A 15,449-nucleotide genomic window follows, 5' to 3' on the forward strand; every position below is an offset into this window, starting at 1 on the left:
AGAACTGTTATTAAACATTTAGCAGCACACCACTGCTTTCTTTCCTTCCCTGCTCTACCCTAATCCCCTTATGGAGATATCAGTCTTGTGTTCAAGTAGCCAAAGCTGCTGGGAAGAGTCATTTGACAAGGTAGATGGGTTGCATTATAAATTCATAATCACAAATTTCAAATAGGCTTTTATCACTACTATCACTTTTATGACATTTCTCTTTTCAACTAATTTTCCCAAGTCCCACAACCATGTCAAATCTCTGATATTCTTAAAGTTCCTACTTCTCTTCTGTCTTACACCTCAGCTACATTTCTCTTTATTATCAAAAACGACTTTATCTTTTTCTTAGGGGAAAAAAAAGGGGAAAAAAAAAAAAAAAAGCTTCTCTAAGCAGAACTCCCTCAGTATCTTGCTGCTGCTGCTAAGTCGCTTCAGTTGTGTCTGACCCTATGTGACCCCATAGATGGCAGCCCACCAGGCTCCCCCGTCCCTGGGATTTTCCAGGCAAGAACACTGGAATGGGTTGCCATTTTCTTCTCCAATGCAGGAAAGTGAAAAGTGAAAGTGAAGTCGCTCAGTCATGTCCAACTCTTAGAGACCTCATGGACTGCAGCCTAGCAGGCTCCTCCGTCCATGGGATTTTCCAGGCAAGAGTACTGGAGTGGGGTGCCATTGCCTTCTCCAACAGTATCTTGCTAGTAAACCTTATACATGTGCACTCATTCTTTCTTCCTTCCCACCTATTACAATAAATAAGGTATAAATCTGTTAAAGTTATTTCTTTGATATATACTTACCTCTACCCTCTGGGGAATTTTACTCTATTTATTACTTATCTTCTAACCACAAATTTTAAAAACATTAATGTTTTTCCCATCTTAAATATAAAATCTCCTTATCCTTCATCTCTCTCCAGCCACAGCCTATCTGGCTTCTTTTTAAGAGTTCATATAGCCAATGTCATTTCCTCACCTTCCCTTTACTCCTTAACTCACTCCAGTCTGGCTTCTGTTCCATCATTATCTAGAAACCACTCTTGCTAAGATCAAGGAATGTTGCTGAAACCAAATTCCTTGTTCATTTTACTTGCCATTTTTCAGAAGCATCTAACAGTGTTAATCTCTCTCTCTTTGATACTTTCTTCCCTTAGCTTTCCTGATTTTCATCCCATTTCTTTGGCTACTTTGCCAGTCTTCTTACAGGCTCAATCCCCTTTAGCTGGTGATAATTGTTAGAATTCTTCAAGACTTAACTATGGGCCCTCTTCTTTTCTTATCTATACTTTCTTTCAGTCTAGATACAAATGACTCTGATATCTCTAGCTCTAGCCCAGACCTCTAAGCTTCAGACATAATCCTCCATAGTCAAGTCAATTTACCCATATAATGTGGATGTCTCAAAAAGTGCCTCAAACAACACAGCAAACCAAATTCATGAGTCCCCATAACGTCCTCCCCTAAAAGATTCTCCTAAAGCATTCCCTATCTGAGTACACTGCACTAAAGATCCTCTATTTCCACAATCCCCAGAAACTCGTGAATCATTCTTTACATAACCTCCCCACCAATCCCCATTATTCAATCTGTCACCATCTTCCCTTGATTTTCCCTTCTAAATATTTCTCTAATTTGCCCACTTTTCTTATTATTAACCCATTCAACTGCAACTCCTAGAGAAACTACTGCAATGATCTTACTTTCTAGGTGACCCACATTTCCATTTTCTCTTTCAGCCCTCTAATTAGTTTTCTACTCTGTTGTCATAGGAATCTTCTATGTATTAAATCCTTGCTTTAATATTCTTACATAGGGCTTCACTGGTGGCTCAGTGGTAAAGAATCCAGCTGCCAATGTAGGAGACATGGGTTTGATCCCTGGGTTGGCAAGATAACCTGGAGAAGGAAAGGGCAACCCACTCCAATATTCTTGCCTGGGAAATCTCATGGACAGAGGAGCCTGGCCAGCTGCAATCCACAAAGTTGCAAAGAGTTGGACACAACTTAGCAACTGAGCACACAGGCAACACTCTTACATAGTTTCCTAGTGTTCTTAACCTTATCAACATGCCTCTAGGTTCTATATGGTCCATCCCCTGCCTCATCACCTACTAACTCTTTGAGCTCTAACCATACTGACTCTCTTCATCCTCCCCACGTTTCTTTCTGCTGCAAAGCCTCTTCCATGAGCCTCTACTCTCCATCACTTACCTCTCTCCACCCAATAAATTCTACTCATTTTTCAGATCTCAAAAGTCACATTCCCTTCCTTTTTAGGGCAATTATACATTTGTAAAAGACTCTTGATGAAGGTGAAAGAGGAGAGTGAAAAAGCTGGCTTAAAACTCAACATTCAAAAAACTAAGATCATGGCATCCAGTCCTATCACTTCATGGCAAATAGATGTGGAAACACTGGAAAACACTGACAGACTTTATTTTCTTGGGCTCCAAAATCACTGCAGATGGTGACTGCAGCCATGAAATTAAAAGATGTTTACTCCTTGAAAAAAAAGCTATGACAAACCTACACAGTGTATTAAAAAGAAGACACATTACTTTACTGACAAAGATCCGTATAGTCAAAGCTATAGTTTTTCTAGTAGTCATGTATGGATTGAGAGCTGCACCATAAAGAAGGTTGAGCGCTGAAGAACTGGTGCTTTTGAATTATGGTGTTGGAAAGGACTCTTGAGAGTCCCCTGGACTACAAGGAGATCAAACCAGTCTATCTTAAAGGAAATCAATCCTGAATATTCATTGGAGGGACTGATGCTGAGGCTGAAGCTCCAATACTTTGACCACCTGATGCAAAGAGCTGACTCACTGGAAAAGACCCTGATGCTAGCAAAGATTGAAGGCAGGAGGAAAAGGGGACAACGGAGGATGAGATGGTTGGATGGAATCACCGATTCAATGAACATGAATTTGAGCAAGCTCTAGGAGATGGTGAAGGACAGGGAAGCCTGGCATGTTGCAGTCCATGGGGTTGCAAAGAGTTGGACATGACTGAGCAACTGAACAAAATATATAAAATTTAACAAAAGTCTGGATAGAATATAGGAGAGCCTCAGTAAGTTTAGAAAAAAACTGAAAGGTTTAAAAATACAATCAGAATACAAATACTTCCTACTTTACCTTCTTCTATCAAAAACTTTAGCTAAAACCAAGAGCCTTACTAAATATGGATTACAATTTACATAAACACCAGTGCTACTTGATTTAACAAGGCTTTGAAAGCTTATGTGGAAATCAAAAGAGGAGTTTAAGATAACAAAATACAAAAATTTTTTCCACTTTAATTCCTAGAATAAAGGACAGACATACATCCTTTGCTATACTATAAGAATGCATAGTTTCTTGAATATAATGAATCTACTTTGGTGTCATCTGTGATGGGAACTAGCTAGATTTTGTTAGAAACACTACAATTTTTTCAAAAGTCACAAAGTTATTAACTCCTGAAGCATGAAAACATTATTCTTGATGCTTTTGTTATACTGAAACTTTAAGTGTTAGTCGCTCAGTCACGTCCAGCTCTTTGCGACCCCATAGACTGTAGCCTACCAGGCTCCTCTGTCTGTGGAATTCTCCAGGCAAGAATATTGGAGTGGGAAGCCATTCCCTTCTCCAGGGGATCTTTCTCATGATCTGGATTGAACCCAGGTCTTCTGCATTGCAGGCGTATTCTTTACTATGTGAGTCACAGGCTCTAAAAGCTTCTGAAGTTAAGTCTTGTCTTACATACTATTTTTGTACCATAACATGAAATCTGCATCTTATTACTACAATTGGAATAGACCACTGTAAACTCTAGTATCTGCTTAGCTGTGTAGGAGTCTAGTGATATGAGGCATATACCTCCGTTGCTATGTAAGTGGCCTTGGCCCTGGTCTAGTGTTCACAAATTAACCAGGGTCTCCTTTAAACACTTTTCATTGTCTAGCTCTCTTCCTTTTGCAGACCTAGGATTTCAAGGAGCAGATGAAGAATGAAACAGAAAATTCTTATCCATTTCTTTTACTTTCTGTATTCCAACACCAAAACCACAATGCCCAATCAGGATCTGGCATAACAATGGCTAAGTATCTAATACATACACACGCACAAGGAGATGCACAAACACACAGACACGGGTACACAGGTAGACACAAGGGCTTGTCCTCACAGACATAGATGCATCTAATACACAGGTACAGACACACAGAGATGTATTTTACATGTATTTTTTTAAGTCTGGGAAAGAATATGTATTATTTTATGTATTATACTAGACAGAGAAGCATACTCTACTGGATATTTCTAGGAACAAAGCAGCTTATTTCATTTGGTGAAAACAAATTATTCACCTGTTCTTCCATCAATCCCGAAAACTTAAACAAAAAGTAGAGTTCCTTGATTATTTTTCAGAAATAAGCAACGAGTGAAAATTTGGAAAACATCAGGGAATTAAATTACATTAAGAAGGCAAGCAAATCAGGCATGACTTGCTTCAGTACAGTGATAAATTATTTACCTAATATTAAAAGGTCATGGTAACAAAGACAAACGAAAAAATAGATTACTTCAAAATTTAAAGTCTTGTGCTGCTAATAATATTTTCAAGAAAGTGAAAAAAATCCACAGAATAGGAAAAACATTTGCAAATCATAGATATGAGAACCTACATCTGGAGACTTGTATTCATAATATATAAAGAACCTTTATAACTCAATAATTAATACTGAATTGTACAATTAAAACAAGTAAACTTTGAACTGTGGTGTTGGAGAAGACTCTTGAGAGTCCCTTGGGCTGCAAGGAGATCCAACCAGTCCATTCTGAAGGAGATCAGCCCTGGGATTTCTTTGGAGGGAATGATGGTAGAGCGGAAACTCCAGTACTTTGGCCACCTCATGCGAAGAGTTGACTCATTGGAAAAGACTCCGATGCTGGGAGGGATTGGGGGCAGGAGGAGAAGGGGACAACAGAGGATGAGATGGCTGGATGGCATCACTGACTCAATGGACATGAGTCTGAGTGAACTCCAGGAGTTGGTGACAGACAGGGAGGCCTGGCGTGCTGCAATCATGGGGTGGCAAAGAGTCAGACACGACTGAGCGACTGAACTGAACTGAACTGAAACTTTATGTTATATGAATTATATCTCAATAAAGCTGTTTTAAAATATCATGGAATCTTATAATGAATGTTTAGTATCTATACAGTTTTAAAAGTAAATGAAAGATGAAGCAGAATTCTGCAGATGCATTTATATTCTGGTAAAGATAATCAAAGAAATACAATTACTACACATTTACTGGTTTTAGGACACCAGATTAAATAGGCAGGAAAAAGAATAAATAGATGATGCAATTCCTGACCTCAAAGAAACCACAATCTATAATGTGCCAAGACTTTGGACAATATCATGTCTCCACAGCAGAAATGTTCCACCATAGCTTAAGCCTAGAGTTGGCTTCATATTTAAAAATTCATTTTCAATGGCTCAAAGCTTCTCTGTTCTTCAACTATGTCCCTTTCAATTCCTTCAGTTTCTACTGACAACATCTAAGACACTATGTTCTACTATGGTCTTGCTACAGCAGATATTCAACAAATAGTTGTTAAATGAATAAATGAACGAACAAATGAATGAACAAATGAATGAGTAAGTTATTATCCTAAGAGGTGTTTGTCTGGATTTTAATAAAGATCAAGGCCTTACTGGAAAATAGAAACATTTTTGTTTTTTCTTTAGATACTGGAATCTTTAAGATAACTTCCGTGAGTTCCTGAAATCATTCCCTATGGCTGGCCTACACCCTTAGATGTAGTAGCATTAAGGACTAATAAGCTAAGGACTAATAGGACTAAGGACTAACAGACATTTGAAAACAAAACAAGAATACCTAAAACCAAAGAGGGAAACACAGAAACTGATAACCTGCAAACTGGGTATTTAACATGAGGGCAGTCATAAAAAGAGGGACAAAAGCCAGTTACTGAGAGAAGGATTTCTAGGAATAAAGAGAATTTTAACCAGATTCATGACATCCTCAAACTTATAATCTGGTAGGTATATATAATATGTAAAACAAATGTTTAGTCTTCAAACTTCAAAAAAAAAATCAAAGCATCCTTAAAGTAGTCATATATAGCTTCAAAAGGAGTAGAAGTCTTATAGCCATTAAAGCTGGCCAACAGTAGTAGAATTTCAAAAAATCGTATTAGGCATGACTGTCAGAATTCAAGATGCAGAAGAAAAATTTGGAGTCCGTGGATCACATGTATAAGAATCTGCTGGATGTATTATAAGATTAATAAGGCCTAAGGATCTAATGTAAAACCTGACAATAACTGATAACACTATATTATATAACAGAAACTTGCTAAAGGAGTAGAATGTAAGTTCTCACAATAAATGAATAAAGAAATATTTATGTGAGATGATAGATATGTTAATAAAGAGGGAACAGTTTTACAATATATAGGTAGATGTACACTTTAAATATCTTATAATTTTATATGTCAAGCGTACAAAAATAAACTCAAAATGGATTTTGAATTAAAAGTCTAAATGTAAGACTGCATACTATAAAATTCCTCAAGGAAAACATAGGCAGAACACACCCTGACATAAATCATAACAGTATATATTTTTTGGTATTCATCTTAAAGTGAAGAAAATAAAAGAAAAAATAAATAAATGGGACCTAATTAAACCTAAAAGTTTTTGCATAGCAAAGGAAACCATCAACAAGATGAAAAGACAACCTACTGAAAGGGATAAAATATTTGCAAATGAAATGAATGATAAAGGATTCAGTTCAGTTCACTCAGTCATGTCTAGCTCTTTGCAACCCCATGGACTGCAGCACGCCAAGCTTCCCTGTCCATCACCGACTCCTGGAGCTTGCTCAAACTCATGTCCATAGAGTTGGTGATACCATCCAACCATTTCATCCTCTGTTGTCCCCTTCTCCTCTTGCCTTCAATCTTTCCCAGAATCAGGGTCTTTTGCAACAAGTCAGTTCTCAACTCATATAACTCAACATCAAAAAGCCTAACAACCCAATTAAGAAATGGGCATAAGAACTGAATAAACATTTTCCCAAAGAGGAAATGCAGATGGCCATCAGGCACATGAAAAGATGCTCAATATTGCTAATCATCAGGGAAATGCAAATTAATTAAAACTACAATGAGATGTCACTTTGCACCCACTAGAATGGCTATTATTTAAAAAAATATCATACAAATATCAAATGTTGGTGAGGGAGGAATGTAGACTGGTACACATTGTGAAAAATAGTAAGGAGGCTTCTCAAAAAATTAAAATTAAAATTAACATATGACACAGCAATTCTACTCTTGGGTATAAATGCAAACTGTAACTGTAAGTCGCTTCAGTCGTGTCTGACTCTGTGCGACCCCATAGACGGCAGCCCACCAGGCTCCCCCATCCCTGGGATTCTCCAGGAAAGAACACTGGAGTGGGTTGCCGTTTCCTTCTCCAATGCATGAAAGTGAAAAGTGAAAGTGAAGTTGCTCAGTCTCGACCGACTCCCAGCGACCTCATGGACTGCAGCCCACCAGGCTCCTCCGTCCATGGGATTTTCCAGGCAAGAGTACTGGAGTGGGGTGCCATTGCCTTCTCCGATAAATGCAAAAGAAACAAAAATACTGATTTGAAAAGATACACGCACCCCAATTTTCAAGCAGCACTGCTTACAATTGCCAAGGTATAGAAGCAACACTAAGTGTCCATTAACAAATGAATGGATTAACAAGATGTGGTATATACACACACAATGGAATACAACTCAGCCATAAAAAAGAACGAAATTTTGCATTTGCAGCAAAATGGATGGACTGGCAGTGAATTATGTTACATGAAGTATGCCAGACAGAGAAAGACAAATAGTGTACAGTAGCACTTATATGTAGAATCTAAAAAATACAACAAACTATTAAACATAACAAAAAAGAAGTAGACTCACAAATACAGAAAATGAACTAGTGGTTTCTGGTGGGGTGAGGGAAAGCAGGAGGAATTCTATAGAGGTAGAAGGGAAAAAGGATTGTTACGATAACATACAAAATCATTTGTTTGAAACTTCTGAAAATCCTAAAGCATCTATGGAATTTTAAATTTTTTTCATTTAATTTTTTAAAAACACCAAAAAATAAATACAGGCAAACTGGAAAAAAACAAATAAGTTATACAAAAAGTATAACTAGTCATACTTATATGGATTTGCATAAGAAAATTACCTGATAGAGCTATAGATGTCCAGTGGGGTTTGATTTTTTTCTTTGGCTATTCTCATCATATCTAACACTGCCATCCCAAGACATTCTTCCTGTGTTTCATGAGTCACAGGTACTTTTATCCATCCATGTAAAAAATCATGCCGCCACTAAAGTAAAAACAAAATATAGAAGAAAATATTTCTTAAGTTTCACTACCACATCTTAATCTATTATTCTATTTTAATCTATAACACAATTTTCAGAACATATACATTTAACAAGGTCAACTCCTCCCTTGATTTTGAAACACTGTGCCATAAAGTTTTAGTATAAGTTCTTTTGCAAAGATTTAAATTAGGTTCCCAATTATCAGCCTATTTCACTGATTCTATCTTCAAATTGTATCTTCAACATCAAAATTACCTAAATTAAAATAGGTACTAATCAATTAAATATGTACTGAGTTCCAAATATGCTTAAAGCATTGTACTAAGGACTGTTCTGGCTACAAAGAAATATAAGATGTAGCTTCAGCCTCCAAGGAGACTAAAATGTAGCCAGGAAGGGAAATAAGTGAAAAAAAAAAATTATAATGCCAGACACCATATAAAAGAAGTTGAGACTATATCCAGTAGCAGTAATTAGGAAAAGTTTTGCAGAAAAATTGAAATTTCATGTATTCTTTGAATATGAAGCAATTTTTTAAATATATTTATTCATTTATTTATTTGGCTGCACTGGGTCTCTGCTGTGTCACACAGGATCTGTGGCTCCGCTGCTGCAGGGTATGAGGGATCTTAGTTTCCTGACCGGGGATTGAACCTATGTCTCCTGCACCGCACAAGGTGGACTCTTAACCACTGGATCACTAGAGAAGTCCCGGAAGAAATTTTTGATTAACACAAAACAGGATGCAGAAATAGAAGAAATGGCACAAAAAGAAAGCACAAGGCATGTTCAGAGATGCAAAGTAGTTGGGTTAGAACAGATAATTCATGTAAAGTGAACAGAGTGAATTAAGACTTGGAAAAGCAAGTTGGGGTCAAACTGCAGGTACTCTTCAACACCTGGATCCCAGAAGCAATAGAGAACCATTTTCTTAAATGTATCCATTTCATAAAGTATCTTTTCTTAAAGCATCATGCCTGTTTCACTGGTAGAAGTAGCAATGATACAGGACTTTAAGAAAATAAAGTGTATTCAAGGAGACTCTTGAAGAGGCTGCAGTAATGGTTCAAATATGAGAGAGTAAGGCTTTGCTGTACAGAAGAAAAGACACTAAAAGAGTCTGAAAAACCCATTAACTTTATAATTATATGTAAAAGAATGAAGAAAATGGAAAAACAGAAATTCTAAGATTTTGATCTAGAAAATTTAGGGACACAGATAAAATCAGACTAAATAGGTAATGGGAGCAAGGTTAAAAGCACCAGTATTCTAAAAATAACAATCTTCTTTATAAGAAAAGTAGAAGCCATAATAATGGCTGAAATACCAACCATGGCTTAAACTAAGAGAAAACATCACCATATTTTATACACATATCTCCCTTCTTCCATATGATAACATCTCATGAAATTAAGCCAGAGAAGGCAATGGCAACCCACTTCAGTACTCCTGCCTGGAAAATCCCATGGACGGAGGGGCCTGGTGGGCTGCAGTCCATGGGGTCGCTGGGAGTCGGACATGACTGAGCGACTTCACTTTCACTTTTCACTTTCATGCACTGGAGAAGGAAATGGCAACCCACTCCAGTGTTTTTGCCTGGAGAATCCCAGGGACAGGGGAGCCTGGTGGGCTGCCGTCTATGGGGTCGCACAGAGTCGGACACGACTGAAGCAACTTAGCAGCAGCAGTAGCAGCATGAAATTAAGTTTTACATAAATTTAAAAAATAATTTTATTTAAAAAAATTAATATGCACTTAAAAGTAGGAGAAAGTAGGGAAAACCACTAGACCATTCAGGTATGACCTAAATCAAATCCCTTATGATTATGCAGTGGAAGTGAGAAATAGATTTAAGGGCCTAGATCTGATAGAGTGCCTGATGAACTATGGAATGAGGTTTGTGACATTGTACAGGAGACAGGGATCAAGACCATCCCCATGGAAAAGAAAGGCAAAAAAGCAAAATGGCTGTCTGGGGAGGCCTTACAAATAGCTGTGAAAAGAAGAGAAGCGAAAAGCAAAGGAAAAAAGGAAAGATATAAGCATCTGAATGCAGAGTTCCAAAGAATAGCAAGGAGAGATAAGAAAGCCTTCCTCAGCAATCAATGCAAAGAAATAGAGGAAAACAACAGAATGGGAAAGACTAGAGATCTCTTCAAGAAAATTAGGGATACCAAGGGAACATTTCATGCAAAGATGGGCTCGATAAAGGACAGAAATGGTATGGACCTAACAGAAGCAGAAGATATTAAGAAGAGATGGCAAGAATACATAGAAGAACTGTACAAAAAAGATCTTGATGACCAAGATAATCACGATGTGATCACTCACTTAGAGCCAGACATCCTGGCATGTGAAGTCAAGTGGGCCTTAGAAAGTATCACTATGAACAAAGCTAGTGAAGGTGATGGAATTCCAGTTGAACTACTCCAAATCCTGAAAGATGATGCTGTGAAAGTGCTGCGCTCAGTATGCCAGCAAATTTGGAAAACTCAGCAGTGGCCACAGGACTGGAAAAGGTCAGTTTTCATTCCAATCCCAAAAAAGGCAATGCCAAAGAATGCTCAAACTACTACACAATTGCACTCATCTCACATGCTAGTAAAATAATGCTCAAAATTCTCCAAGCCAGGCTTCAGCAGTACGTGAACCGTGAACTTCTAGATGTTCAAGGTGGTTTTAGAAAAGGCAGAGGAACCAGAGATCAAATTGCCAACGTTTTCTGGATCATCAAAAAAGCAAGAGAGTTCCAGAAAAACATCTATTTCTGCTTTATTGACTATGCCAAAGCCTTTGACTGCGTGGATCACAATAAACTGTGGAAAATTCTGAAAGAGATGGGAATACCAGACCACTTGACCTGCCTCTTGAGAAACCTATATGCAGGTCAGGAAGCAACAGTTAGAACTGGACATGGAACAACAGACTGGTTCCAAATAGGAAAAGGAGTACGTCAAGGCTGAATACTGTCACCCTGCTTATTTGACTTATACGCAGAGTACATCGTGAGAAACCCTGGGCTGGAAGAAGCACAAGCTGGAATCAAGATTGCCGGGAGAAATATCAATAACCTCAGGTATGCAGATGACACCACCCTTATGGCAGAAGGTGAAGAGGAACTAAAAAGCCTCTTGATGAAAGTGAAAGAGGAGAGTGAAAAAGTTGGCTTAAAGCTCAACATTCAGAAAACGAAGATCATGGCATCCGGTCCCATCACTTCATGGGAAATAGATGGGGAAACAGTGGAAACAGTGTCAGACTTTATTTTTGGAGGCTCCAAAATCACTGTAGATGGTGATTACAGCCATGAAATTAAAAGACGCTTACTCCTTGGAAGGGAAGTTATGACCAACCTAGATAGCATATTCAAAAGCAGAGATATTACTTTGCCAACAAAGGTCCATCTAGTCAAGGTTATGGTTTTTCCAGTAGTCATGTATGGATGTGAGAGTTGGACTGTGAAGAAAGCTGAGCACCGAAGAATTGATGCTTTTGAACTGTGGTGTTGGAGAAGACTCTTGAGAGTCCCTTGGACTGCAAGGAGATCCAACCAGTCCATTCTAAAGGAGATCAGCCCTGGGTGTTCTTTGGAAGGAATGATGCTAAAGCTGAAACTCCAGTACTTTGGCCACCTCATGCGAAGCGTTGGCTCACTGGAAAAGACTCTGATGCTGGGAGGGATTAGGGGCAGAAGAAAAGGGGATGACAGAGGATAAGATGGCTGGATGGCATCACTGACTCGATGGACGTGAGTTTGAGTGAACTCTGGGAGATGGTGATGGACAGGGAGGCCTGGCGTGCTGCAATCGTGGGATCACAAAGAGTCGGACATGACTGAGTGACTTAATGAACTGAAAAGTATATTTGGTAGCTAACTTTCAAATTAGAAAACATTTTTGTATAAGAAAAGAAATATACTACTTAAAAGGCACCAACCATGAAATAACCAGTGAGCACACATACACACACCCAGCCAAAACAAAGGCCTCAATATTGATAAAGCAAAACTGACTCACAGTAGGATATTTCTTTTTGCTCAAGTTCAAATACTAATTTCACCCCACTTCTGAAAATAGGCAAGTAAATCATTCTTGATTAAAAAAAGCCACCGATAACCAAAGGCTAGGTAGATTATTTTTAATAGCTTGCTTCCGTTTCATATACTATATGGGACCAGAATATAATAAATTCTGTTTATGAGAATATCCTGTGGAACTCATGCCCAAAAAGCAATAAACATATGAAAAAATTAGTGCAGTGCTAACAACAGTGCTAACAACAGAATCAACCAAATAACCATTAGAAAAAAGTTACAGATGAAAGTGTCCCAAATGCCAAAGCATATAATTTTAAACTAGCCGTCTTAACCGTCAATAAAACTGATTCATTTAATTGACTCATTTAATTAAAACTGTAGAAAAGTAGTTTCTCATCTAGGCAGCTGACATTTGAACCAAGAAATTTTATCTACATTCAGCCAGGAAAAGAAATAAAGAAAGAAAGAAAACAGTTATAGTAAAAAATTAGCTATATTTAGTCTAAAACATGCATAAAGTCTAATCTGATATCAATACAATCTAAGAATAAGTTAACTATTACCTTATTTATTTTCTGGGCATGGATTTAGAGAAGTAGAAACACTAAGTAATAGAAAATTGCATGTGGTCATGTCCAGACACAATTTAGGACTCTATTATGAAATTATTTTGCCATCCTAGATAAGAAAAATCCGTTCTAGAAAGATAAAATTGGAAATCACCCATCATTTTTCTAGATCAAAAGTATGAGATGTCATAATACTAATATTATGATAAAGTGGCTCAATGAATAGTTTAGGAAAACCTGGCCTATCAATGGGACTTAACTAGCATGCCACCAAATAAACCATATATGCATAACAGATGAAACAGTACAATTATAAAAGCAGCAGAAAGTCATAATTTCATAGTACCCTATTCTCAGAAGCTTGTTTCTCTCTTTCCTTAATGACTACTAAAACAAAGGAAGCTATGTAAAATTTGGTTAACAGTCAAATGGTTTTGACAAGAGTACCAAGACCATTCAACAGAAAAAGAATAGCCTTTTTAACAAATGGTGCTGAAAAAACTGGATACCCACATGCAAAACAATAAAGATGGACTCTTACCTTACACCATATAAAAATTATCTCAAAACATAAGACTGTCCTTACATGCAGGTGACATGACATTACATATAGAAAACTCTGAAGACTCCACACAAAAACTACTAGAACTGATAAAAGAATTCAGCAAGGTAGTCGGATATAAGATTAACATACAGAATTTGGTTGCATTTTTACACTAACAATGATATATCAAAGAGAATGTTAAAACAAAATTGCTTTTTAAACAAAATTTTACTTTATTCAAAAAAATAAAATACTTAGGAATAAATCTGACCAAGGAGGTAAAAGCATTATATGCTGAAAACTATAAAACATGAATAAAGAAAATTAAAGATTATTCAAAGACACAGAAAGATAGCCTATGTACTTAGATTGGAAGAATTAATGTTGTTAAAATGGTCATACTATCCAAAGAAATCTACAGATTTATTTAGCACAATCCCTTCAAATTACCCATGACATTTTTCACAAACTAAAAGGAATCATCCTAATTCTTTTGGCCATGCCATGCAACTTTCAGGATCTTAGTTTCCCAATTGGGGTTTAATCCAAGGACCTGGCAGTGAAAGCACCAAGTTCTAACCACTGGACTGTCAAGGAATTCCCAGATAATATTCAAATTTATATGAAACCATAAAAGACCCAGAATTACCAAAGTAATCCTAAGGAAAAAGAACAAAGCAAGAGGCATAACCCTCCCAGACTTCAGACATTATTACAAAGCTACACTAATAAAAATGGCACGGTACTGGTACAAAAACAGACATACGAATCAATGGAACAGAATGGAGAGCCCAGAAATAAACCTACACACCTATGGGCAACTGATCTTCAACAAAGGAGAGAAGAATATACACTGGGAAAAAGTCTCCTCAGCCAAGTAGTATTGGGAAAGTTGAACAGCCACATGTAAATCAATATCAGAACACACGCTCATATCATACACAAATACAAACCCAAAATGGTTTAACAATTTCAATATAAGACATGACACCATACAACTCCTAGAAGAAAACATAAGCAAAACATTCTGACATAAATCCTATCTATGGTCAGTCCGTCAAGGCAATAGAAGTAAAAAAGTAAAAATAAATAAATGGGACCTAATCAAACTTACAAGCTTTTACATAGTAAAGCAAAATGTAAACAAAACAAAAAGACAACCTATATAATGGGAGAAAGTACCTGCAAATGATGTGATTAACAGGCTTAATTTCCAAAATATACACATAGCTCATACAATTCAATAACAAAACAACACATAACCCAATTGAAAAATGGACAGAAGAGCTAGACATTTCCCAAAGGAGAAAGACATACAGATGGGCATCAGGCACATGAACAGAAGCTCCACATCATTCATTGTTGGGCTTCCCTGGTGGCTCAGATGGTAAAGAATCTGCCTGCAATGCAGGAGACTCAGGTTTGATCCCTTGGTCGGGAAGACTTCCTGGAGAAGGGAATGGCTACCCACTCCAGTATTCTCGCCTGGAAAACTCCATGGACAGAGGAGCAATGCAAAACAAAAATACACTGAGATCTCACTTCACGTCGGTGAAAATGGCTATCATTAAAAAGTAATAACAAATAACAAATGCTACAAATAAACAAATGCTAGAGAGTAAGGAGAAAAGGGAACCCTCCTACACTGTTGAAGGGAATGTAAGTTGGTACAGCTACTATGGAAAACAGTATGGAGGTTCCTCAAAAAAAAACTAAAAACAGAGTTACCATATGATCCAGCAATCTCACCCCTGAATATATATCTGAAAAAAAACCTGTAATTCAGAAAGATAAAGGTACTCCATATCCACAGCTACCTATTTACAAGAGTCAAGACAAAGAGACAACCTAAATCTCCCCCGACAGATGAATGGATACAGAAGATATGGTACATATATATAAAATGGAA

General features: G+C 37.3%; 1 protein-coding gene across 4 annotated transcripts in view; it reads right to left on the reverse strand.

Moving 5' to 3' along the window:
• The window catches only part of JAK2 (Janus kinase 2), a 118,366-nt gene that overhangs the window by 36,945 nt on the left and 65,972 nt on the right, over nucleotides 1-15,449 (reverse strand). For all 4 annotated transcript variants that reach the window (XR_011568038.1, XM_019965993.2, XM_019965994.2 and 1 more), the window contains exon 6: nucleotides 8,245-8,390. Coding sequence is in view for 3 of the 4 variants with exons in the window: in XM_019965993.2 (XP_019821552.1) it covers nucleotides 8,245-8,390 (146 nt within the window). In the remaining variant the exon portion in view is untranslated. The remainder of the gene's footprint in view (nucleotides 1-8,244; nucleotides 8,391-15,449) is intronic.

Source organism: Bos indicus, chromosome 8 (genome assembly GCF_029378745.1).
Source record: "Bos indicus isolate NIAB-ARS_2022 breed Sahiwal x Tharparkar chromosome 8, NIAB-ARS_B.indTharparkar_mat_pri_1.0, whole genome shotgun sequence".
Lineage (NCBI taxonomy): Eukaryota > Metazoa > Chordata > Mammalia > Artiodactyla > Bovidae > Bos > Bos indicus.